Source organism: Halichoerus grypus, chromosome 13 (assembly GCF_964656455.1).
Source record: "Halichoerus grypus chromosome 13, mHalGry1.hap1.1, whole genome shotgun sequence".
NCBI lineage: Eukaryota > Metazoa > Chordata > Mammalia > Carnivora > Phocidae > Halichoerus > Halichoerus grypus.
The window spans coordinates 88,771,523-88,796,043 of NC_135724.1; the positions used below are offsets into that span (position 1 = coordinate 88,771,523).

At 38.8% G+C, this 24,521-nt stretch overlaps 1 protein-coding gene across 1 annotated transcript in view; it reads left to right on the top strand.

The window, feature by feature from the left end:
- The window catches only part of KNTC1 (kinetochore associated 1), a 76,192-nt gene that overhangs the window by 19,022 nt on the left and 32,649 nt on the right, over nt 1-24,521 (top strand). Inside the window, exons 14-34 of the mRNA XM_078061042.1 lie at nt 459-502; nt 823-888; nt 987-1,062; nt 4,407-4,532; nt 4,623-4,712; nt 5,069-5,122; nt 5,705-5,766; nt 10,741-10,852; nt 11,656-11,799; nt 11,991-12,047; nt 12,141-12,242; nt 14,682-14,801; nt 14,894-15,037; nt 15,767-15,865; nt 16,501-16,604; nt 16,994-17,093; nt 17,738-17,872; nt 18,629-18,748; nt 20,308-20,380; nt 20,987-21,054; nt 24,163-24,443. Coding sequence (XP_077917168.1) covers nt 459-502; nt 823-888; nt 987-1,062; nt 4,407-4,532; nt 4,623-4,712; nt 5,069-5,122; nt 5,705-5,766; nt 10,741-10,852; nt 11,656-11,799; nt 11,991-12,047; nt 12,141-12,242; nt 14,682-14,801; nt 14,894-15,037; nt 15,767-15,865; nt 16,501-16,604; nt 16,994-17,093; nt 17,738-17,872; nt 18,629-18,748; nt 20,308-20,380; nt 20,987-21,054; nt 24,163-24,443 — 2,177 coding nt within the window. The remainder of the gene's footprint in view (nt 1-458; nt 503-822; nt 889-986; nt 1,063-4,406; nt 4,533-4,622; nt 4,713-5,068; nt 5,123-5,704; nt 5,767-10,740; nt 10,853-11,655; nt 11,800-11,990; nt 12,048-12,140; nt 12,243-14,681; nt 14,802-14,893; nt 15,038-15,766; nt 15,866-16,500; nt 16,605-16,993; nt 17,094-17,737; nt 17,873-18,628; nt 18,749-20,307; nt 20,381-20,986; nt 21,055-24,162; nt 24,444-24,521) is intronic.

Genomic DNA, 24,521 nt, shown 5'->3' on the forward strand with positions numbered 1-24,521 from the left:
AGTGCCCTAGTCTTTTTGTTTTTTTAAGACATTGACATTTTCTGAATCCTAGCCTGTTATGTTATACAGTGTCCCTCTATTTGGATTTGTCACAATTAGATGCATGCTGAGCTTTCCTGGCAAGGATACCACATAGGTAATACTGTATTGAACTGTGTCACATTAAGGGGCTCATGTCCATTTGTCCTATTACTAGTGATGACAAGTGTGATAACTTGGTCAGGGCAATTCTGCCAGATTTCTCCACTGTAAGGTACTTTTTCCCCTTTATCATTGCTAAGTAGATTCTGTGGTGGTATTCTGAGACTCCGGGAATATCCTTTTCCCCATTGGTTTTTTGCAGTGAATTTAGAATCCATTGATGGTTAATTCTCACCTAAACCAGTTGTTACCTTAGTAACTATAAAATGAATTATTTCTGTATTTCAATTTTAAACATTTTTTTTTTATTGTTGTAGGATACCATATACCTTCTGGAAGGAATTTGCAAAAATGATTCAAAGTAGGTCATGTTTTGTTTTATCAAATAAGTTGTTAAATAGCAGCTAAGTTACAATTTACTTATTAATATTAATGACCAATACACTTACAGTAAAAACATTTTTCAGGGGCGCCTGGGTGGCTCAGTCGTTAAGTGTCTGCCTCCGGCTCAGGTCATGATCCTGGGGTCCTGGGATCGAGTCCCACATCGGGCTCCCTGCTCAGCGGGAAGCCTGCTTCTCCCTCTCCCACTCCCCCTGCTTGTGTTCCCTCTCTCGCTGTGTCTCTGTCTGTCAAATAAATAAATAAAATCTTAAAAAAAAAAAAAAAAACTTTTTTCAGATTATCTGAAGACTCGGTCTCTGTCGTGGTACTCAGGTGTCTTACAGAAGCTTTACCAGAAAACAGGTAAGTTCTCATTTTCTTTTGAGCTTTACCCCTTAATGATAAACTTAAATTCCCTGATTAATAAAAGTTTTACTGAAATTTCTTTTTCAATTTGTCAGATTGAGTCGGTTACTTCACAAACACAGATTTGCTGAAGCAGAGAGCTTTGCTATTCAGTTTGGACTAGATGTTGAGGTAAATCATTCATGAATCATTTGTTCATCGAACAAGCCTTTTTTCATGTAATGGAGACTGGGGAGACAGGCACGTAAAGCGTAATTGGAATTTAATGATCGAGCCTATAATTAAGATATGACCAAAGTACACTAGGGATTCAAAGGGGAGATTGATGCTTACTGGGGCGGAAAGACTTCACAGAGGAGGTCATTTTTATATCAGATCTTGAAGATGTTCCAGATGGTTCAGGAAGAGGAAGGGAATTCTAGGTGCAAGGACAGCATGAATAAAGTGAGGGAGGCTTTTGAGGCTTCCAGGAACTCCCGATTAGGTAGGAGTAGAGAATAGGTTATATGCACAAAGGAGTAAAAGGAGCTGACAATGGAACAGGAGGGGGCCAGAGCCTGGGGAGCATTATGTGTATTGCGGAGGATTTATTTTATTATTATTTTTTTAAGATTTTATTTATTTATTTGTCAGAGAGACAGAGAGTTTGCAGAGGATTTAGATTGTATTTTGCAGGTGATGGGGAGCTACTATGAGTGTCCTGATTAGATTGTCGCTTTGTAAAGCTGGAGAATTGTTTGGGATGGGGCACAGTTAGGGGTGTGAAGACCAATTGGGAGACAACAGCTTTCTGCATGAGATCTGAGCCAGTGCAGTGAGGTGAAGGTGTATAAGAGAGAGGGTCTGACACAAGAGGCGCAGAGGAGGTAGAATCAGTGGAACTAAGTGATCAAACATCGGGAGGGACAAATGTAGGGAATGGGCTGGCAGGACTCTGGCTCAGCATACTTGTGAGCTGGGGATGGCACTCCCTAAAATGAGAAGTATGTGTGGAAGAGCAGGTAGTGGTAAAAGATGAAGGGCCTGCTTTCTAAAAATTGCATAGAAGGGGTCTTGTGAAATGAGGCTATCTGGTAGGAGATTGGAGAGTGATCTGAGCTGAATCTAGAGGTGGGAAACACGGGGGGATGGCCAGACCACTCCGGGCGAGTGTGTAGAGTAGAGAGATCTCATCTCAGGATGAGATCCAGGGGCACCAGCATGTAGGAAGTTAGGAATAAGGGCTATATGCATATGTGGGGAGAAATAAAGGAGGAACACCACAAGAATGTATGATTATTGATAGAAGTCAAGGAAGGAGAAACTTTAGAGTCTAGTGGGGAGTGATTAGCAGTTTCAAATACTACAGATAAGATAAAGTATTAAAACTGGAAGAAGTCCATTGGATTTGGTGATTAGGTCATTGACATCCCTTAAAAAGTCCTGGAGAGTAATGAAGGAAAAAGCCTGATTGTAGTAAAGAGTTAATACTTCCTTAAAGTGGGTGGTGGGCACTCCTGTGTTTGTTGTTTTAAAAGTGTAACATTTTAGGGCACCTGGGTGGCTCAGTCGGTTAAGCGTCTGCCCCAGTCAGTTAAGCGTCTGCCGCAGTCAGTTAAGCGTCTGCCTTTGGCTGAGGTCATGATCCCAGGGTCCTGGGATCAAGCCCTGCATCGGGCTCCTTGCTTGGCGGGAAGCCTGCTTCTCCCTCTGCCCCTCCCCCCACTTGTGCTTGTGTGTTCTCTCTCTCTCTCTCTCTCTCTCTCTCGCAAAAATAAATAAATAAATGAAATCTTTTAAAAAATAAAAGTGTAACATTTTAAAACATATAAAACAATTTTGTGTGTTGTTTAGAAAGGTATATGAGTAAAGGGATAGAGAAATTAATGGGCTATTAAGCACCAAAATCAGATAATGGATACTTCTGGTTTGGACAAGGAGAACGATGTATTTGGGAAGAAGAGAAGGGGGTCTTAAGCTATATTGGTAATATTTATTTATTTATTTATTTATTTATTTTTTTGGTAATATTTATTTTTAAGTAGGGTGATGAGTACATGAGTGTTACATTATTACTTTCTGAACATCTGAAAGTTTCATAATAACTAATTTTTTAAAAGAGTGAATGGGAGCGCCTGGCTGGCTCAGTCAGAACCTGTGACTCTTGATCTTGGGATCATGAGTTCAAGTCCCACATTGAACATAGAGATTACTTTAAAAATATCTAAAAAATTGTAAAGTGAATGGAGTGAAAAATCAGAATCAGTGAAAGCAATTTTCAGGGAGTGGAGAAATACAAGTAGAGAAACTATGCTTTCTTACCATTTTTAGCTTTCAGAATTACAGACTCCTTGTCAAAGTAGGCATTTTGTTTATAAAAAGGGAACCTAGAGGGGCGCCTGGGTGGCTCAGTTGGTTAAGCGACTGCCTTCGGCTCAGGTCATGATCCTGGAGTCCCTGGATCGAGTCCCGCATCGGGCTCCCTGCTCAGCAGGGAGTCTGCTTCTCCCTCTGACCCTCCCCCCTCTCATGTACTCGCTCTCTCTCATTCTCTCTCTCTCAAATAAATAAATAAAATCTTTAAAAAAAAAAAAAAAAAGGGAACCTAGAGTTTTGGGTTTCTTTCTTTCTTTTCTTTCTTTCAGTGTGCACGAGCCAGGGGAGGGGCAGCGGGAGAGAGAGAATCTTTTTTTTTTTTTTTTTAAGATTTTATTTATTTGACAGAGAGAGAGATAGTGAGAGCAGGAACACAAGCAGGGGGAGTGGGAGAGGGAGAAGCAGGCTTCCCGCCGAGCAGGGAGCCCAATGTGGGACTCGATCCCGGGACCCTGGGATCATGACCTGAGCCGAAAGCAGACGCTTAACGACTGAGCCACCCAGGCACCTGGGAGAGAGAGAATCTTAAGCAGTCTCCATGCCCAGCATGGAGCCTGACACGGGGCTTGGGACTCAATCTCTTGACCCTGAGATCATGATCTGAGCCCAAACCAAGAGTTGGATGCTTAACTGACTGAGCCACCAGGTGCCCCAGTATTGGGTATTTCTAACTCAGGCTGTTTCTAGCTGCTAAAGAACCTTTGACAGACTTAGACAGCGAGGCATGCAACATAATCGTGTGGTCTTCTTTTAAAAACCAGCTCCATTACTTTGGAACTGCATAGTTTCAAGTACATTACTTACCCTTTCTGGAGTCTCGGTTTTCTTGATGGTATAATGGGAATGTTAGTATTTATCCCATAGGGTTATGGTGAGGTGTAAATACTTTCTCAGGTTTTTATGAGAATTAAATGAGATAATTCACATAAGGCTCTTAGTACCCTGCTTGACACATGTAGTTCAGGACTCAAATGGTCTCCATAACTTTTAGCAATCTGGATTACCTTTGGGTTATCTGAGCATTACCTGCTTTACTGTTTATTCCTGGACCACATGAGGCTTCCCCTTTTTTCATAATAGTCTGTTGCCTGCAGCCTAAGAAGTCATGCACAGGCATTATTTTGCTTCAAGTTGCTTAATGTGGCATGTTTATATTACAGCTTGTTTACAAGGTGAAATCCAATGATATATTAGAGAGATTAGCCTTGAGTTCTGCAGACACCAGCGAGCAGACCGAATGGCAAAAACTCGTAGATGAAGCTAAGGAAAATCTACAGAAAATCCAGGTGTGTTTTCCCTGTTTTGTGTGAGAGTATTCAGATTGATGGACTGATCAACATTAGGTCGCCTTACTGTGTCTGGCATTTCTGAAACAGGATGATGAATTTGTGGTGAATTACTGCTTGGAGGCTCAGTGGCTAACCTATGAAACAACCCAGGAAATGCTAAATTATGCCAAAACCAGGGTAAGTTTTTATAACATTTTTACCTGTTAGTCTCATGCAAAAGAAACCATCTCAAAAAAAATGAATTCTGTCTCCATCACAGACATTTTTGCCGTAGGTTCCCCTCAGTGAGCTTTGAATACTGCTGCTAGTTATATTCCTTAAAATCAAGGTGTAACAGATGGGCAAAATATTGTGAGCTGTTTCCATAAGATGCATTATTTTTTTAAGATATGTCATTTCTTTATCATTCACTGTTCATCTCAGATTTCAATGTGATCTGATAATTTGTTTCCTTTCACAGAAAATCCATCTTCTTTCATGAAAAAAACTAATATAGCAGATATTCTAACATTGTTTCTCATTGTTCATCTTAGCTTTTGAAAAGAGAAAATAAAACTGTTCCTGTCTATTCTGATGGTTTAAAAGAGGTAATTACATTATACTTAATTTGAGGGTAAATTTACCTTTACAATATGTTTTTCAATTCAAGATAGACCTGTGTTTTTTCAAGAGCAACTTATTTTAATTCTTGTTTCCTTACTGAAAAATGGGAATAATAATAGTACTTACAGGGTTATCTTGAAATCAAATGAAATAATTCATATAAACCATTTTGCATAGTGTCTGGCACTAGTTAAGCACACAAATGTTAACTGTTATGATGGCTATCATGGTTTAAACTCTTATTTCAAAGTAAATTTTTGGTATAATCCAACTGGATTTTAACATAAGGGCATTTATAAGTCACTGGGAAAAGTAATTAATTTTGAGGGGCACCTACAATCAATGTGCAAATGCCTTCTCTTTTGCAGTTTTATTGCATTGAATGTGATTGGAAATGTTTCCATTATTCCAAGGTTCTTTTTGTAACATTTATGAGAATTGACCTATAAAATGGGATGAAATGAGCATGTGTGTAAGACTTCTGAAACAGAAAGCCTAATTTTTGGTGTTTTTAATTTTAATTTTCTTGCATATGACATTCAGATTATCAGGTTATTTCTTTTTAGGTACTAAGGGCTCATGCAAAATTGACTACTTTTTATGGAGCATTTGGACCAGAAAAATTCAGGTGTGTACATTCCTTATTTTTTATTTTTAGATTATGAATTAGGTTTTAGTTTAGAATATCATAAAAGATAAAGTATTGCTTTGACTGAATGTGTTTCTGGGAATCGGGTGATGGAAAATATTATTTTCCTGCTAGGTTGTAGATACTCTTCTACACCATCTATGGGAACTGATAAATTTGAAAGGCAAATTTAAATGCACATATCTGGGGCTCATGGGTGGCTCAGTTGTTAAGCGTCTGCCTTCAGCTCAGGTTATGATCTCAGGGTCCTGGGATTGAGCCCCACATTGGGCTCTCTGCTCCGCAGGAAGCCTGCTTCTCCCTCTCCCACTCTCCCTGCTTGTGTTCCCTCTCTCACTGTCTCTCTCTGTCAAAAAATAAATAACATCTTTAAAAAAATAAAAAAAATAAAAATAAATGCACGTATCTTTGCCTTAGCAATTTCACTTCTGGCAGTTGATTCTATTAGATATGCTAACATGTGCACCAAGAATGTCATTATTTACACAAATGAGATATAGTTATCTTAAAGATAATACAAGTTTATTTGCCAAATTAACAATGAAGGGAAGCTTTATTTTTTTCCTTGTGGCTAGTCAATCCCCTTTTCCCTGCTAGTTGCAGTGTTGGGCTAACAATCTGACATGTATTTGTCTATCTCTGGACTTAGTATTCAGTTGATTTTATGGTATTCATTCACCAGTATCATATAGGTTTTTTTTTTCAAGATTTTATTTATTTATTTGAGGGAGAGAGAGAGCATGAGTCGTGGGAAGGGGCAGAGGGAGAAGGAGAAACAGACTCCCCACTGAGCAGGGAGTCTGATGCGGGGCTTGATCCCAGGACCCTGAGATCATGACCTGAGCCGAACGTAGATCCTTAACCAACTGAGCCACCCAGGTACCCACCAGTATCATATAGTTTTAATTAATGTAATTTTAGAATGCCCTGTTATCTGGTAGACTAGCCCTGCTATACTTTCCTACTTTTCAGAATTTGGGGAGCAATTTTCTCATATTTGGTTTTTTGTATGACATTTAGAATGAGAATCACCTTACCCAGTTTATTTGTTTTTTCAAAATTTAAATTCAATTAATTAACATATAGTGTATTGTTAGTTTCAGAGGTAGAGGTCAGTGATTCATCAGTCTTATAAGACTCATTACATCACATGCCCTCCTTAATGTCCATCACCCAGTTACCCCATGCCCCATCCTCCTCCCCTTCAGCAACTCTCAGTTTGTTTCCTATGATTAAAAGTCCCTTATGGTTTGTTTCCCTCTCTGATTTTGTCTTGTTTTATTTTTCCCTCCCTTCCCTATGATCCTCTGTTTTGTTTCTTAAATTCACATATGAATGAGATCATATGATAATTGTTTTTCTCTCATTGCATAATACCATCTAGTTCCTTCCATGTCATTGCAAATGGCAAGATTTCATTTCTTTTGATGGCTGAGTAATATTCCATTGTATAGATATACCACGTCATCTTTTTTTTTCTGACAAAGGATTTGTTTTTAGAACATAGAAAAACCATCTACAAACTAATAATACAAAGGCAAGCAGCCTAGTAAAACCAAAACATGGGCAAAGCACTTGAACACACATGACAAAAGAAGATCTATGAATGACCAGTAAACACATGAAAAGTCAAACATGGGATTACCCTGCAATCTAGCAATGCTCCTACATCTTTACCCAAGAGAAATAAAAAATGCATTTTTTTAAAAGATTTTATTTATTTATCTGAGAGAAAGAATGAGCAGGGGGGAGAGGCAGAAGGAGGGGGAGAAGCAGACAGGGAGCAGGGAGCCCGCCGAGCAGGGAGCCCAACTCGGGACTTGATCCCAGGACCCCAAGATCATGACCTGAGCCAAAGGCAGATGCTTAACTGATTGCGCCACCCAGGTGCCCCTAAAAATGCATTTTTATTCATAGTAGCCAAACACTGGTAATAATCCAAATATCCATCAACAGAACAATAGACGTACAACTGTGATGTGTTCATACAAAAGAATAGTGCTCAGCAATAGAAAGAACAGACTGCTGCCACACACACAACAACGTGGACGAATCTTAGAAACATTATGCTTGCAAGGGTCCTGCGGTTGGAAGAGTAACAGCCCCTTAAAGATGTCCAGGTCCAAATCCCCATAATCACTTGGCAAAATGACCATCATATGATGAAGGTTGAGATGGGGAGATAACTTGGGATCACTCGAGTCCTTAAAAGCAGAGAAAGTCTTCCTGGTTGTGGTCAGAGGGAGATATAACAAAGGATGAATGGTCAGAGATACAATGTTGCTGGTTTTGAAGATGGAAGAAGGGACAACAAGCCAGGGAATATGGGTGGTCTCTAGAGGCTGAAAAAGGCAAGGAATGAGACTCTTCCCTAGAGACTCCACAAAGGAACAGCTCTGCCAACACCTTGACTTTGACCCACTGAGAACACTTATTGGACTTTTTTAAAATTTAATTTAATTTAATTTAATTTTTTTAAGATTTTATTTATTTTTTAACAGCAAGAGACACTGAGAGAGGGAACACAAGCAGGGAGAGTGGGAGAGGGAGAAGCGGGCTTCCCACTGAGCAGGGAGCCCGAAGCGGGGCTCGATCCCAGGACTCTGAGATCATGACCTGAGCCGAAGGCAGACACTTCACTGACTGAGCCACCCAGGCGCCCCACTTATTGGACTTTTAACACACAAACCTGTAAGATAATAAATTTCTGTGGTCTTAGGCAGTTAACTTTGTGGTAATCTCTTACAGCAGCAACTAGAAACAATCTTCACTGGTTTTCTTATTTTGAGATTTGATTCAAGTGTATGTTTTAATTCCTTCAAACCAATATTTTCCTAAGTTTTTTTGTTTGTTTCTTTCTGTTTTTATTCCTACTCTTTTTTTTTTTAAATTAAATTCAGTTAATTAACATATAATGTATTATTTGTTTCAGGGGGTACAGGTCTGTGATTCATCAGTCTTACATAACACCCAGCGCTCACCACAACACATACCCTCCCCAATGTCCATCATCGAGCCACCCCATCCCCCCCGCCCCAAGCAACGCTCAGTTTGTTTCCTAAGATTAAGAGTCTCTTACAGTTTGTCTCCTTCTCTGGTTTTGTCTTGTTTCATTTTCTCCTCTCCTCTCCTATGATCCTCTACCTTGTTTCTTAAATCCCGCATATCAGTGAGATCATATGATAATTCTGTTTCTCTGATTGACTTATTTTGCTTAGCATAATACCCTCTAGTTCCATGCACATCGTTGCAAATGGCAAGATTTCATTTTTTGATGGCTGAGTAGTATTCCATTGTATAGCTATACCACATCAACCTTATCCATTCATCTATCGATGGACATCTGGGCTCTTTCCATAGTTTGGCTATTGTGGGTATTGCTGCTCTAAACATTGGGCTGCACATGCCCCTTCGGATCCCTACATTTGTATCTTTGGGGTAGTACCTTACCCAGTTTAAAGAAATGTTATTTTGGGGGCACCTGAGTGGCTCAGTTGGTAAGTGTATGACTCCTGATCTCAGCTTGGGTTGTGATCTCAGGGTCGTGAGATCGGGCCCTGCGTCACACTTCTCGCTCAGTGCTGAGTCTGCTTGAGATTCTCTCTCTCCCTCTCCCTCTGCGGTACCCCTGCTTGTATGCATACACTCTCTCTGTCTAATAAAGATATAAAATCTTTTTTAAAAATCCTTTTTTATTAGGATTTTAAATTTTTACTTATTTTTTTTTATTGGGAGTATGCTGAACTGAAGATCAATTTGGGGAGAACCAGCATCTTTATAGTATTGAATCTTCCAATTTAAGGACATTATGTGTCTTACTCATTCTGTCCTTTTTTTATGTTCCTGAATGGTATCCACTCAGTTGTCTTTTTTTTTTAATTTATTTTTTATTTTACTTATTTATTTTTAAAGATTTTATTTATTTGACAGAGAGAGAGAGAGACAGCGAGAGAGGGAACACAAGCAGGGGGAGTGGGAGAGGGAGAAGCAGGCTCCCCACTGAGCAGGGAGCCCGATGCGGGGCTTGATCCCAGGACCCTGAGATCATGACCCGAGCTGAAGGCAGACGCCCAATGACTGAGCCTCCCAGGCACCCCTATTTTATTTATTTTTAGAGAGAGGGAAGGAGATGGACAAGCAGACTCCCTGCTAAGTGCAGAGCCCAACGCAGGGCTCAATCCCAGGACCCCAAGATCATGCATGACCTGAGTCAAAATGAAGAGTTAGATACTTAACTGAGCCACCCAAAATGAGCCACCCAGGCACCCTTCATTCATTTTAAAAACTTAAAATAATAGGAGTTCCTGGGTGGCTCAGTCGGTTAAGTATCTTACTTCAGCTCAGGTCGTGATCTCGGGGTCCTGCGATCGAGCTCTGCATCGATCTCTCTGCTCAGTGGGGAGTCTGCTTTGCCCTCTCGTTCTGTGCCTTCCTGGACTCTTGCTCTCACTTGCTTGCTCTTTCTCTCAAATAAATAAAATCTTAAAAAAAAAAAAAAATAATTGCTCGTATATGCAGTGATTATCTCAGGAAGGACCCATAAGAAGAGATATGACTTTCAGGGAGGATGACAGGAGTTCTAGAAGTCTGGGATAAGAAGGAAACTACTTTTTACTGTATAATCTTTGGAACTTTTTTTTTTAACTTTGAGGGGGGGAAAAAACCCCAAACTACTAGTTAAAATGTCTAATGGTGGGACGCCTAGGTGGCTCAGTCGGTTAAGCGGCTGCCTTCGGCCCAGGTCATGATCGCAGGGTCCTGGGATCGAGTCCCACGTCGGGCTCCTTGCTCAGCAGGGAACCTGCTTCTCCCTCTCTCTCCCTCTGCTTGTGCTCTCTCTGTCAAATAAATAAAATCTTAAAAAAAAAAAAAAAAGTCTAATGGTATCCACTTGTAACATTATGATCTTAATTTTTTTTTTAACTACTAACTTTTCCTTCTCTGACTTTGCAGTGGTAGTTCTTGGATTGAATTTCTGCATAATGAAGACGACCTTAAGGATATCTTTTTACAGCTAAGAGAAGGAAACCTTGTTTGTGCACAGTACCTTTGGCTTCGACATCGGGTAATCTGTTTTGCATTTTGTTGTTGATGGCTTTATGGCTCCTGGGATAGGTGATTGAATTTGTTGTCTTCACATGGATGATGAAGGGTGTCAGGTGTGATTGGGAAATGGAATGTTTGATAAAATTATCCTGATGATATTAAATTAGAGGTGAAGATGTCTTAGAAACGTGTTTTATCTCATTCAGAGTCTAACTCCTAAACTTAGCTCAAAAGGCAACATTTTGGGGCACTTGGCGGGCTCAGTTGGTGGAGCATGTGACTCTTGATCCCGGGGTTGTGGGTTCGAGCCCCACATTGGGCACAGATATTACTTAAAAATAAAATCTTAAATAAAAAGGCTACGTGTTATTGAATGATTTATTGATGGGCTTTCTTAAGTAGTATTGGTGGAGAGGTGGTTCCTATTGCAGCTCAGACTGTGTAAAGGATTGTGCATTAGCACTTCTGCTCTGATTCCTTCAACGTTGGCAGGTATCATTAGGTCCAGAAAGTGGTATCTTGGTGTGATGTCATTCATGGACACATTGCTTGTTAGGATTTGTACTGTCAGCTCCTATTAAGTTTTCCTTCCTCTGACAGTTCCACAGCCCCCTAATTTTTTAGTTGGTACTTGTTGCCATGAGAGTTCATAGATTTGTGGCTGCCAAGGACTCATCGGTATAGAGTAAATCACTCTTAGTGCTTATAATTAAGACAGTAAAATATTTCTTGAAATGACTTCCTAACAAATCTTTCCATTTTGGGAGGCTGTTATTTTCAATCTGTCTGATAGATCTTAATTTCTCACTCTGTATAATTTAGGCAAATTTTGAAAGCAAATTTGACGTGAAAATGCTTGAGAACTTGCTCAACTCAATTTCTACACCAGTCTCTTTGCAAAAGCTTTGCCCGTGGCTTAAAAATGATGTGATCCCATTTGTGAGAAGGGCTGTACCTGAAGGGCAGGTGAGTTGCCTTCATCATTTCCACTCTAGATGATTCAGGTCTAGCCTTTGCCTTATATCACTGAAGAGTAAATGGCCCTAACACCAGGTAGTTCATTCAGTATCTCTGTCGAAATATTATCATGAGGGTTTTAAATTATTTCAGTGATTATCTGCTGAGGATTTTATTTTTAAATGATACGTCTGTTTCAGAAAATTCTTGCAAAATGGTTGGAACAGGCAGCCAGGAACCTTGAATTAACTGATAAGGTAATACCCAGTATAATTAGCACTGAAAAGACATTTCACATACTCCCAGTGGCATATAACATTACTTATAATGGTCTGTGTTACTCTTTAAAGGCAAATTGGCCCGAAAATGGACTTCAACTGGCGGAGGTATTTTTTACAGCAGAAAAACCAGATGAGTTGATGTTGATGTCCTGTTGGCATTGGATTTCCTTGGTATGGTATAGAAAATGAATTTTCAATAATAAAGCGTTCAATTTATTTTAAAGGATTTGTGTACATGTACTTAGAAATACATCCACTTCTTAAATTTTGTTTGTGTGTTCTTTTATTGTGTACTTTTAAAATTCACAAAAAGAAGAATGTGCTTTTTTTCTTCCTGATATTCCTATCACAATTTCAGCCTATTTTAATGCTTTGTTTTTCTCTCTTGAACCAACCAAATGGGAAACGATATGTAAACATACTCCTCAATAGTATAATTGAGATTTTCTGCATTGGCCGAAGTTCACAGTCCTTTAAAGGAATGAAATTTAATAATGCTTTAGGATTAGTTTTCAAGGACTTATTTAAACCAGCAAATTACTCCCAGTTCTGATTGCATTTCTTAGGTGTTCCAATAGCCATTATGGCTTAAGAACTAGTGAATTTTTTAAAAAGATCAAATTAAAAAAAAATGCTGGGACTTTTTTGACTGAAAAAAATAGCAGTGCTAGAAAGGTTACTAAGCTCAGGAATACTGATGTTATATTTGATGTTAATTTGAGGTTCATGAACTGGATTTATTATTTGGCTTCTAAATTTCTTAAGTCAATTTCTTTTTCCCTTTAGGTTTCTAAAAACTAGAAAGCATTCATTATATTGAAAAAAAAGAAAAGTACATTCTTGTATTTTAAAGATTTTTTTTTTAATTTATTCATTTGAGACAGAGAGATACAGAGAGAGAGAGAGAGAGAGAGAGAGCATGAGCAGGGGGAAGTACAGAGGGAGAGGGAGAAGCAGGCTCTCTGCTGAGCAGGGAGCCGGATGTGGGACTCGATCCCAGGACCCTGGGATCATGACCTGAGCCGAAGGCAGAGGGTTAACCATTTGAGCCACCCAGGCGCCCCCATTCTTATATTTTAAAAAAGTTTGTTGGGGTGCCATAAATTAGTTTATAAACTAATATGTGAGACATCCCAATATGATCTCAACTGGGAAGTATTAAGAACTTAAGTACCAGAGGGTAGAATTTATATAATAATATACATTATGAAATTGCACCTATTCCTTAAATTTCTAGAGCCTAAAAATAAATAATAAATTTCCTCCTGCTTTCTGATACAGCAGATTCCTGCCAATAATTGTACTTACTGGTTATGCACTGTTAAAAATTAAACAGGAATTTTTTCTATACATTTCAAGCAGCATATTAATGTATATAATCAATATATATTATGATATATAATGTATATTGATCATTATAATACATTTTTCCATAGAAGAGCTTTTTCCTCTTGCTATAAAACACTATTCTATCTTTTCCCTGTTAATTGTCTTTATCAAGGGGCGCCTGGGTGGCTTAGTCCTTAAGTGTCTGCCTTCAGCTCAGGTCATGATCCTAGCATCCTGGGATCGAGCCCCACATTGGGTTCCCTGCTCGGCGGGAAGCCTGCTTCTCCCTTTCCAGCTCCCCCTGCTTGTGTTCCCTCTCTCTCTGTCTCTCTCTGTCAAATAAATAAATAAAATCTTTAAAAAAAAAATTGTCTTTATCAATATTGAAAATTCTGTTCCTTATATATAAGTTTAGGAAATGTTACAGCTTTGTATCTGGTCTTGATCTATATAGATGGGACGTTGAGGGCCATCTAAATGATGTTTTTGTACCTAAGTATAAAATATCACACTAACATTCAGGGGCACCTGGCTAACTCAGTTGGTGGAGTGTGAGAGGGTTTAGGTTCAAGCCCTACGTTAGTAGAGATTACTTAAAAAATGAAATCTTAGGGGAGCCTGGGTGGCTTAGTCAGTTGAGTGTCCAACTCTTGATTTAAGTTCAGGTTGTGATCTCAGCGTTGTGAGATTGAGCCCTGCATCAGGTTCCACACTGAGCATGGAACCTACCTAAGATTCTTTTTCTCCCTCTGCCCCTCCCCTCTAAAAAGAATCTTAAAAGAAAAAATTACACTAACATTGAAGTTATTTTTTTTTTCTTCTTTAAAGACTTATTTATTTTAGAGAGAGAGCGCAAGCAGAGGAGAGGCAGAGGGAGAGGGAGAGAATCCTCAATCAGACTCCCTGCTGAATGCAGAGCCCGACTTGGGGCTCGATCCCAGGACCCTGAGATCATGACCTGAGCCAAAATCAAGAGTCAGACGCTTAACTGACTAAGCCAATCAGGTGTCCCTAACATCAAAGTTTATATAAATAAATAAATAAATAAATAAATATATATATATATATATATATATATATATTTTGTTAGAAAGAAAATTGTTTTAGATTTCTGTTGAATTCTGATCTGTTAATTTGTACTAGTTAATGAATTAAAATTCTACAAAATTTAAAGGCATTAGGTGCAGGTTTCCTCTTATGTACATAATCATGGTCATTTTTTATTTTATCTGAAATAATTCTGATTTTTTGTCTATTTCCCCTCTCACACTTTTGTTTTAGAAGGATTATCAAAACACAGAGGAAGTATGTCAGCTAAGGACTTTGGTAAATAACTTGCAGGAGTTGATCACATTGCATAGGAAGTACAACTGCAAATTGGCCCTCTCTGATTTCGAGAAGGTAAAAGTCTAGATTTATCAGAAGTGTTATTTTTTAATCACAGCCACTATGACTAGAACTTGCATCTAAGCCACCTTTCTCTTGGCATCCAGGAGAATACAACCACCATTGTGTTCCGCATGTTTGATAAAGTGTTAGCCCCAGAGCTGATTCCTTCCGTCTTAGAGAAGTTTATACGAGTTTACATGCGGGAACATGGCTTACAAGAGGAGGAACTTCTCCTGCTCTACATAGAGGTAACTTCTTTACATCTGGTCTTTTCCCCTTGCATCTGTGTGTCATTGGTTAAACATTTAACCCTATAAGGAATGTCATGCTTTACCATTGGGATATTTATGCAGCATATTGTGTTTGTTAATGTGGCATAACTGTTACTGATTGACTGGTAACCTTGGGCAGAATGGGATAATATTAGGACTTTCTCCAAATGCTTATTGTGAAATAATAGGAGCATGAGCTCAATAGATGTGAGCAATTTTTGGTACACATTAATAAGCTGCAATCATCTCATTTGTAGATTCTTCAAGAATATTTCATTCTTAAGTTTTCTGTACCATACAAAACTAAAAGCCCAGGCTTTGGCAATTTTGTGTTTTTTTGAGCATTGTTTAACATTCTTGGCTAAGTAGTTGGTTTTTTTTTTTCCACATCCATAAAAGCTCTTTATCTAGGGGCGCCTGGGTGGCTCAGTTGGTTAAGCGACTGCCTTCGGCTCGGGTCATGATCCTGGAGTCCCAGGATCGAGTCCCGCATCGTGCTCCCTGCTCGGCGGGGAGTCTGCTTCGTCCTCTGACCCTATCCCCTCTCATGTGTTCTCTCTCTCTCATTCTCTCTCTCTCAAATAAATAAATAAAATCTTTAAAAAAAAAAAAAAAAAAGCTCTTTATCTATATTTATATGTGTTTTTACTTTTTTTTTTAGTGAGAGTTTTAATTTAAAAAATATATATGTTTATCCCCTTTTAGGATTTATTGAAGAGATGTAGCTCAAAGTCCACATCACTCTTTGAAACTGCATGGGAAGCAAAAGCCATGGCAGTAATAGGATGTTTGTCGGACACAGATGTAAGTAAATAGTGACCATGTCGATTTTCCTTTTGAGCATCACATCTTTTCTTAAAACTTGTTCTCTGATCACAAAGGCAATGCACATTTGTTAAGGAGAATTTGTGAAGTTTGGAAAAAGAATAAGAAAAAAAAAACCACCCATAATTCCGTTTTCTTTAATTATAGAAAGTAAGAAGTAAACATTTTCTCATTCCCATCCCTAGAAAAACTGCCATGGATGTTTGGATGCCTATATTTCTAGGTTTTTCTATGATTATACAAACATGGACACATTTTTTTAATCTGTTATGACATGCTTTTGTAGTGACTTCCCACTGTTACTGGTCACCATTATAAAGCGTAAATAAAATCATGAAAAATAGTTTTAAACACAGAGACTAGAGACTGTAGAAAAGAATAGAGCTATATGACTTCACTTTCAGCAGAGAAAATACTTTTCTGAGTTTCTCTAAATAATGAAATTGCTCTTGATGTGTGAGAATCAGAAGAAACATACACTTTTGCAGTCAGAGGAGATACTCTCAGAGTACCACCGAGTAGATGTAAGTCCTCTGTTGTAGATGAGGCGGTGTCATTGCTTTGCAAGAAACATGAATCCCGGCTCCTCACGGTCTGTGTGTGTATCTTCACAGCTCATCTTCGATGCTGTGCTGAAGATCATGTACGCGGCGGTGGTTCCCTGGAGCGTAGCTGTGGAGCAGCTAGTCAGACAGCACTTAGAAATGGACCATCCCAAGTAAGAGCACGTTCTCCCACATAGTGTGTTGGTGTTGGATGAGCCTCCTGTTTTCATCTGACATTCATTTACGCTTTATGCCCTTTACTGTGTCCCTTAGTATTCATTTTAAAAAAAAATTAGACCATCCATGTTAATATCAACAAATCTTTCGGGTGCCCGGGTGGCTCAGTCAGTTGAGCATCTGTCTATTGATTTCGGCTCAGGTCATGATCTTAGGGTCCTGGGATCAAGCCCCATGTCGGGCTCTGAGCTCAGTGCAGTCTGCTTGTCCCTCTCCCTCTGCCCTTCCTTGTGCTAGCTTACTCGCTCTCTTGCTCTCTCAAAGAAATGAATAAATAAAATCTTTTTAAAAATCACTTAAAAAATATCAACAAATTTCCTTTTAGAGTCAAGTTATTGCAGGAAAGTTACAAACTCATGGAGATGAAAAAACTTTTACGAGGCTATGGAGTAAGGGAGGTGAACCTCCTAAACAAGGAAATCATGGTAAGTACAGTAGTTGAAGCGTCTTGAACCCTGCTGTTCGATTCTGAGGGCAGCTTGGGAAATGTAATGAGCACTTTATTTTCTTAAAGGCTAACAGAGCTAGGTTTTCCACTACTATCCTTTTGTTAGATAGAGTGTGAATAGGGTGTTCAGGGGTGCCTGGCTGGCTCAGTAGGTGGAGCGTACAACTCTTGATCTCAGGATCATGAGTTCAAGCCCTACACTGGGTGCAGAGATTACTTAAATAAAACTTAAAAAAATAATAAAATATTTTTTAAAAATTAGGTATTCACTTGTTTATTAGGATAGTAAAGATAACAAATAAATACATTAAGAAGCTAAAGGAGTATATCAAATCATTCCATTGTACACCTTAAATATATGCAGTGTTTGTCACTTATATACCCCATAAACCTGGGGGGGGAGAAGGTAGACAGGACTTCCATAAAATTCAGAATATAAATCATGTTTTAATTTTTCATACAGCTGGGGCGCCTGGGTGGTTCAGTCGTTAATTTTTCATACAGCTTAGTTTTTTTGCAGCTTGATTATAATTTGATGAGTACTTTGCCTTTATGAACAAAGGATTTCTGGGTTCTCTGAGATTTCATAACGAAGAAATGTATATATTGTCTCTGCTTCAGAGGGTGGTCAGATACATTCTCAAGCAAGATGTCCCATCTTCTTTAGAAGATGCTTTGAAGGTGGCTCAAGCATATATGTTGCCTGATGATGAAATTTACAGTCTAAGGATTATTGACCTGATTGATAGAGATCAGGTATGAAAGTTCTGTATTGTCCTTTCTTAGGTTCTTTATTAAGTAAATCTGTAAAAGCTCAAATCAATCAAATTATCCGAATAGATTAGCACAAAAGAAAGTTATACCAAGGCGCACCTGGGTGGCTCAGTCAGTTAAGCGTCACCTTCGGCTCAGGTCATGACCCCAGGGTCCTGGGATCGAGCTCCCTGCTCAGTGAGGAGTCTGCTTCTCCCTCTCCCTCTCCCACTGTTTATGCTCTCTCTCTCTCTCTCACTCACTCTCTCTCAAATAAATAAATAAAATCTTCTAAAAAAAAAAAGGAAAGAAAGTTATACCAAGATGAAAATACTGGATGTTAGATTGACCACATTCTTCATATCTGTAGGTTCTTTAAAAATATTTTGTGACTAGCTGTTGTGCTTTCATACTCTTTGGTGTTTATGAAACATAGACTCGTGTTTTATATACACTGTAGTACCCTTTGATTCCAGAATAGGATGTGCATTTTCTTTTTGTATTTTAAATGTCTTTATTTTAATATAATTCTATAACCATGAGCATATTTAAGAATTACAAAATACAAAGGGTTGTATTTGAATTTAATTTTGTTTGCTGTCATCAAAACCAGTTATCAGCTTTTTTAAAACATCAGACCATATTCTATTTTTTTAAATGCTGTCTTTTCACCTTTAAATAGAAAAAAGCAAGAGTTAAGTCTAAACTGTCCTTTACAAGTACCAGCTGTTTTTTCTTCCTTTCAAACACTGTTTATAGGGTGAAGACTGTGTCCTTCTGTTGAGGTCTTTGCCTCCTGCTGAAGCTGAGAAAACTGCAGAACGGGTAATCATATGGGCACGGTTGGCATTACAAGAAGAACCAGATAATTCTAAAGAGGTGAGATTTTCATTAAAATATAGATAAATCCAATATTTATGGATAGTAATCAACAGGATAGAAAAGATAGATAAGCAGACAGGAATATCTTCTCTTCTCACTGCTAGAATGTCCTAATGTAAAAATCCCTGTGTAAATTTACTACATAGAAAAGAACCACATATGGCTACTTTGGAGCAATGGCTTGAGTCCCCCCTGAATAATCTAGGATCTACAAACCAGAAGGATTAATTGAAGTAGTTGTTGTACACAAAGGGTTTTCCATAAAGCTTTGCAATATAAACATGTTTTGTGTTGTATAAGACATAGTCATTACTGTCAAATAATAACGTCAGCCACACTCAGTCGATTAAGCATCCAACTCTTAGTTTTGGCTCAGGTCATGATCTCATGGGTCATGAGATTGAGCCCCACATCAGGCTTCAAGCTCAGCAGGGAGTCTGCTTCAAGATTCTCTCCCTCTGCCCCGCCCCCCCACTTGCTCATGGTCTCGCTCTAAAATAAATAAATAAATCTTAAAAAGAAATATGTCAGCCACAGAACGCATGGATATCTAAGTAATCTTAGAACATTGAAACTTGAAACAGTTTCAAGAGCGTCAGTTCTCTTCTTTAGAGAGGTGAGGAACCAAATACCTAATTTATCCAGGATAGTTGAGGGTTTTTTTTATCCTTTAGAGATAGAGATCCCCAACCTGTCTCAGCAGTCCATCTCAGTAATTTTTTGCCTTTAGGGAAATGAGTTTGGCTATTTTGGCATCTAATACTTATTATGCTCTTATTATGCTGGAGGCCTTAGGTTGAATACTTTGAATGAATTGTCCACTTCCTCTTCGCAACAAAGTTGTGAGAGAGTTCATATTGTCAGCTCCTTATAGATTAAGTTCAGAAACTAACATTTTGAGTTAAGTGACTTTCGCAAGGTTATTACATAGTGGCAGAACCTCAACTCAAACTCTGATGCCAGAGTCCGTATTCTTAACTACCAGGTGTACCCCGTAAGGGAAATGTTTGAGTACTTTGTGTGGACCTGGCACTTCCGAAGCATTTCATGTACACCATGTCTTTAATTAAAGCTTTTCCTTCTTTGATTTTTCTTGTCTTTTTGTTTATTTTAATCTTGTCGGTCTTGAAGATAATGATTATTTCTTAGACTTTCCTTCTCTAAGCTTAAACAACTTCAGTTCTTTTTAACTTTTTCAGAGAACTTTGCCAAATGTTTTGTCAAATAATAAATAAAAACTATTTTAAAAAAAAGTGAAACCCAAGTGACTGTTAATTATAGTGTAGCCAAAAGGTGATTTGGGAGATTTGCATATTCTTGGTATTTCTAAATCATATACCCAAGCGTTCATACTGGTGTTTTTCATGTTTACATTCTGTGTGATTCAGTTATGATCCATTCCTCAGCTGCCTGACTCCCTCTAACATGGACCTCCCATTTCTTCAGCCATTTTTACTTTTTTTTCTGATTTTGTGGCTTTTATGTATTTGTCTGTATGTGTACTAGTGAAGTGGCGAATAAAGGAAGTAGATTTCATTTTCTACTTTTCTTTTTAGGACAAGGCCTGGAGAATGTCCGTAGCGAAGACATCTGTAGACATTCTTAAAATACTATGTGACATCTGGAAAGGTAGATTGTACCTCTCTGCCCTCATCTTGGTTTTATTCTGAAGCTTGCTTTTTTCAGGAAGGAGCATCAGTGACAGGCCTTGTTCTTACCCCTGGTTTTTGTGGCTTTCAGTGTCTTCGTTGATCCCACTCATTTTTCCTCATGAAGAGTCTTCCTTGCTTTATTCTTTTGATTACTAGTGTAAAAACAGAAGCATCTAAAATCATCTTATTGACTTATATGCTTCAGTAAGCTATTTAAGGCTAGACTAGATTCTTCGGTGCCTTGCACTTATTGCTCATATTTCTCAGTTATTATTTGGCCACGATCAGGCGAAAACCTATTTAAACTTGAACTTAAGTAAAACATTAACAAAGAAAGGCTCTTGGAGAAAAAAGCTACAATTTATTTCAGAAAAATTGTCATTTCTCTTGTTACCCATAAATTTCTCTTTTCTACCTTCAGAAAGAATAATTAGATTTCTTTTTGTACTTAAATTCTCTTACCTCAAGCTTCTGAAAAGACTTGAGATAAGAAAACCATAGCCAATTAAAATTTTAGCTTTCAAAAATTCTGATAATATGGGAATTTGGATGTCTGCTATAACTTTAAAAAATTTAATTACAGACAATCTACAGAAGAAGGATGAATGTGAAGAAATCCTGAAACTATTTAAAGTTGTTGCTAGCTTACAGGTAAAGATGTTGTTGGTATATTGAACATTATTACTTTACTAATTACATTACTAATCATGAATTTGACATAAATGATTAGTCTGTCCTTAAAATTTTCTGTACTAGCCTTTGGGAATTTTAAATACAGCATAATGGTTTTCCTTCTCTCTGTCTCGGTCATTTAAAAAGCAACCTTATGGAAATATAATTCATATACCATACTGTTCATCGATTTAAAGTGTATAATTCGGGGCACCTGGGTGGCTCATTCGGTTAAGTGTCTGCCTTCGGCTCAGGTTGTGATCCCAGGACCCTGGGATCAAATCCTGCATTGGGCTCCCTGCTCAGCGGGGAGCCTGCTTCTCCCTCTCCCTCTGCCCCTCCCCCAGCTCATGTTGTCACTCTCTCTCTCTCAAATAAATAAATAAAATTAAAAAAAAAAAAAACTTCCATGAAAAAAATAAAGTGTATAATTCATTGGTTTGGGTATATTATATTATTAAGTTTTCATAATTGTGGTAACAATGTAAAATTTGCCATTTTTACCATTTTTCAATATATAGTTCAATGGCATTAATTACAATGTTATATGACCTTCAACACTATCTGCTTTTCATCACCTCCAGCAGAAAGTCTGCTTTTTATGCATTTTATCCATTTTTATCCATTAAGCAGTAACTCCCCACTTCCCTTTCCCTCCAGCCTCTGGTAACCTCTGATCTACTTTCTGTCTCTGAATTTGCCTATTCTGTATATTTCCTATACAAGTGGAAGCATACAATATTTATCCTTTTGTGTCTGGCCTCTCTCAGGCAGCATGATGTTTTCAAGGTTCATCCACAGTGTAGTAGGTTTCAGTGCTTTGTTCCTTTTTATGGCTGAATCATGTTCCACTGTATGGATGGACCACATTTTATTTATTCTTCTGTTGATGGACCCTTGGGTTGTTTCTACTTTTTGGCTTCTGTGAGTAGTGCTGCAGTGAGCATGGTGAGCTAGTCACCTGAACCGCTACTCATACCCCACCTGTTTTACCCCAGTACCCTTGCTTATTCTATTTGGCACTATCTGAGCAGCAGTAAACAGTTAAAATAAGATCACTAAAAATATATATATATACACATATATGTATCCTTTAAAAATCATGAAATATATTGACTCTACACAGAAGCTGCATTCCTTTGGGAAAAGATGCACATTGAAAAAAGAGAAACTGGGTACCTGGGTGGCTCAATTGGTTGGGCCACTGTGTTTGGCTCAGGTCATGATTCCGGGGTCCTGGGATCTAGTCCCACATCAGGCTCCCCCTGCTCTGTGGGTAGCCTGCTTCTCCCTCTGCCTGCTACTCCCCCTGCTTGTGCTCTCTCTCTTTCTTTGTCAAATAAATAAACAAAATCTTAAAAAAGAAAAAGGAGAAACCTCTTGGTTTAATCACTTCTATGTTTATCTTTGACTAGATTATACATGGATGATACATAATTCAAAAGGTTTTAAAAAATGGTTAAAATGGTAAGTTTTATGTTATGTATATTTTACCACAATAAAAAATAAACTTACTAAAATTCTGTACTGCATGTTGTAAACAATAAGGAATTAATTCTTCGATCAAAAAAAGTTTTAAAAGAGTATATAGTGCAAAACAGGTCTTCCTTCTATCCTGACACTCCCACCTATCCAGGTTCCCACATTAGGTGCCACCACCGTCACCAGTTTCTTGTGTATTTTTCCAGAGATAGTTTATGGTTATATAAGCATAAACATTTCTGTGGTTCCTAGTAAGGCAGGAACTGCAACATGTAAGGAATCTTATCTGTAGTAAATATAGGAAATACTGAATGTGTTTCTATAAATAAGTATTTCTACATGATGCATCCCCTTTGGGAAAGATCACTGATATTTTGGGGAAAACACCAGTTTCAAAATTACATTTTATAAATATTGACTGCACCATAAATTAAGTTATGCAACAGTCAAAAATAATATTTGTGGTGAGGTGCCTGGGTGGCTCAGTTGGTTAAGCGACCGACTCTTGATTTCGGCTCAGGTCATAATCTCAGGGTCGTGGGATTGAGCCCCACGTCAGGCTCCGTGCTCAGCCAAGTCTGCTTCTCTCCCTCTGCCCCCACTACCCCAGCTCACACATGCTCTCTCTCTCTCTCTCAAATAAATCATTAAAAAATAATAGTAATATTTGTGGAATCTATGTAGTGATGAAGTGGAAAAGCCATAGTGTTAACTGGAGAAAGTAATATATGAAATTATCCATGTAGCCACAAAACGCTGGTAAAAGACACTCAGAAGAAATACCAAGCAAGTGGTCACTGCTTATTAGGTTAACCAATTCTCAACTCAGGTGTGTGTTTGTGCCCAGGGGACACTGTCTGAAGATATTTTTGATTGTCACAAGTAGTGCCAGGAGGGTGCTGGTGGTCTCCAGTAGCTAGTGGCCAGGGACCCTGCAATGCACAGGCAGCCCCCACAACAAAGAATGATCCGGCAAGATCGCGAAACCTTGCTCTAAAGTGTGGCATCAAAACAGAAGGTCTAGGGGTGCCTGGGTGGTTCATTTGGAAGAGCATGTGACTCTTGATTCCAGGGTGGTGAGTTTGAGCCCCACATGGGGCGTAGAGATTACTTAAAAAAAGAAGAAGAAGAAGAAGGGCTGACTCACTTGCTACTTCTTGGTATCCTTCCATGGGCCTCAGTGGGATTTTTTTTATTGGGTCAGAAAAATAAATTCTAGGTTTGGAATTAGCAGCCAACCAGGAGTTATTACAGAAAAGAGCAAAGCTGGGTTCTTAGAGCCACCAGGGTGGAATCACCCAAATCTAATACTTAATCTGTCTCTCCTGCTCTTCAGGGCTCCCCCACAACAGAGAATGATCTGACACTGAGAAATGGTGTCAGTAGTGCTGACACAGAAAATCCTGGGTTAAAATGGCTTTTCCTATTTTCCAAACTGTTTATAATATCGTTACTTTCATAACTTGAAATATAAAATCTTAAATTCTTAATTTACAAGGGAGTGGTCTTTGAGGGAGAAATAAGGAGAGGTTTGAGCCTTGCCAATGGTTTCCAACAATAGATGAAGTGAACAGATGGGACACGCTGTCCTGCTTGCCTTGCTAGGTGAACTTCGAGGTCTTCCTGTCCTTTGGAGATTACAGCAACAGTGCCCTGGTCGCAGAGCTCCGGGAGCAGTACGTCAAAGCTCACGAAGTCACACAGACCAAACACAAATCCCGGGGCACTGCAGAGCCTGCAGCTACGGAGGACAAGAGCCTCAGCGCTGCGTCCAAGCTGCACAGACAGGTGCTGGTGCTGCCGGTTTCCGTGCAAGAGCGGGAGGCCGAGCTGACCTTGAGAGCCTTAAACCGCGGGAATCTGGACGCAGCACTGAGAAGGTGCAGGTGAGTCCCAGCCCTGTGCGGGCACGGCTTGTCTGGAGCAAGGAACACTTGCTTCCTTGACTTCTGTGGTGGTAGGGT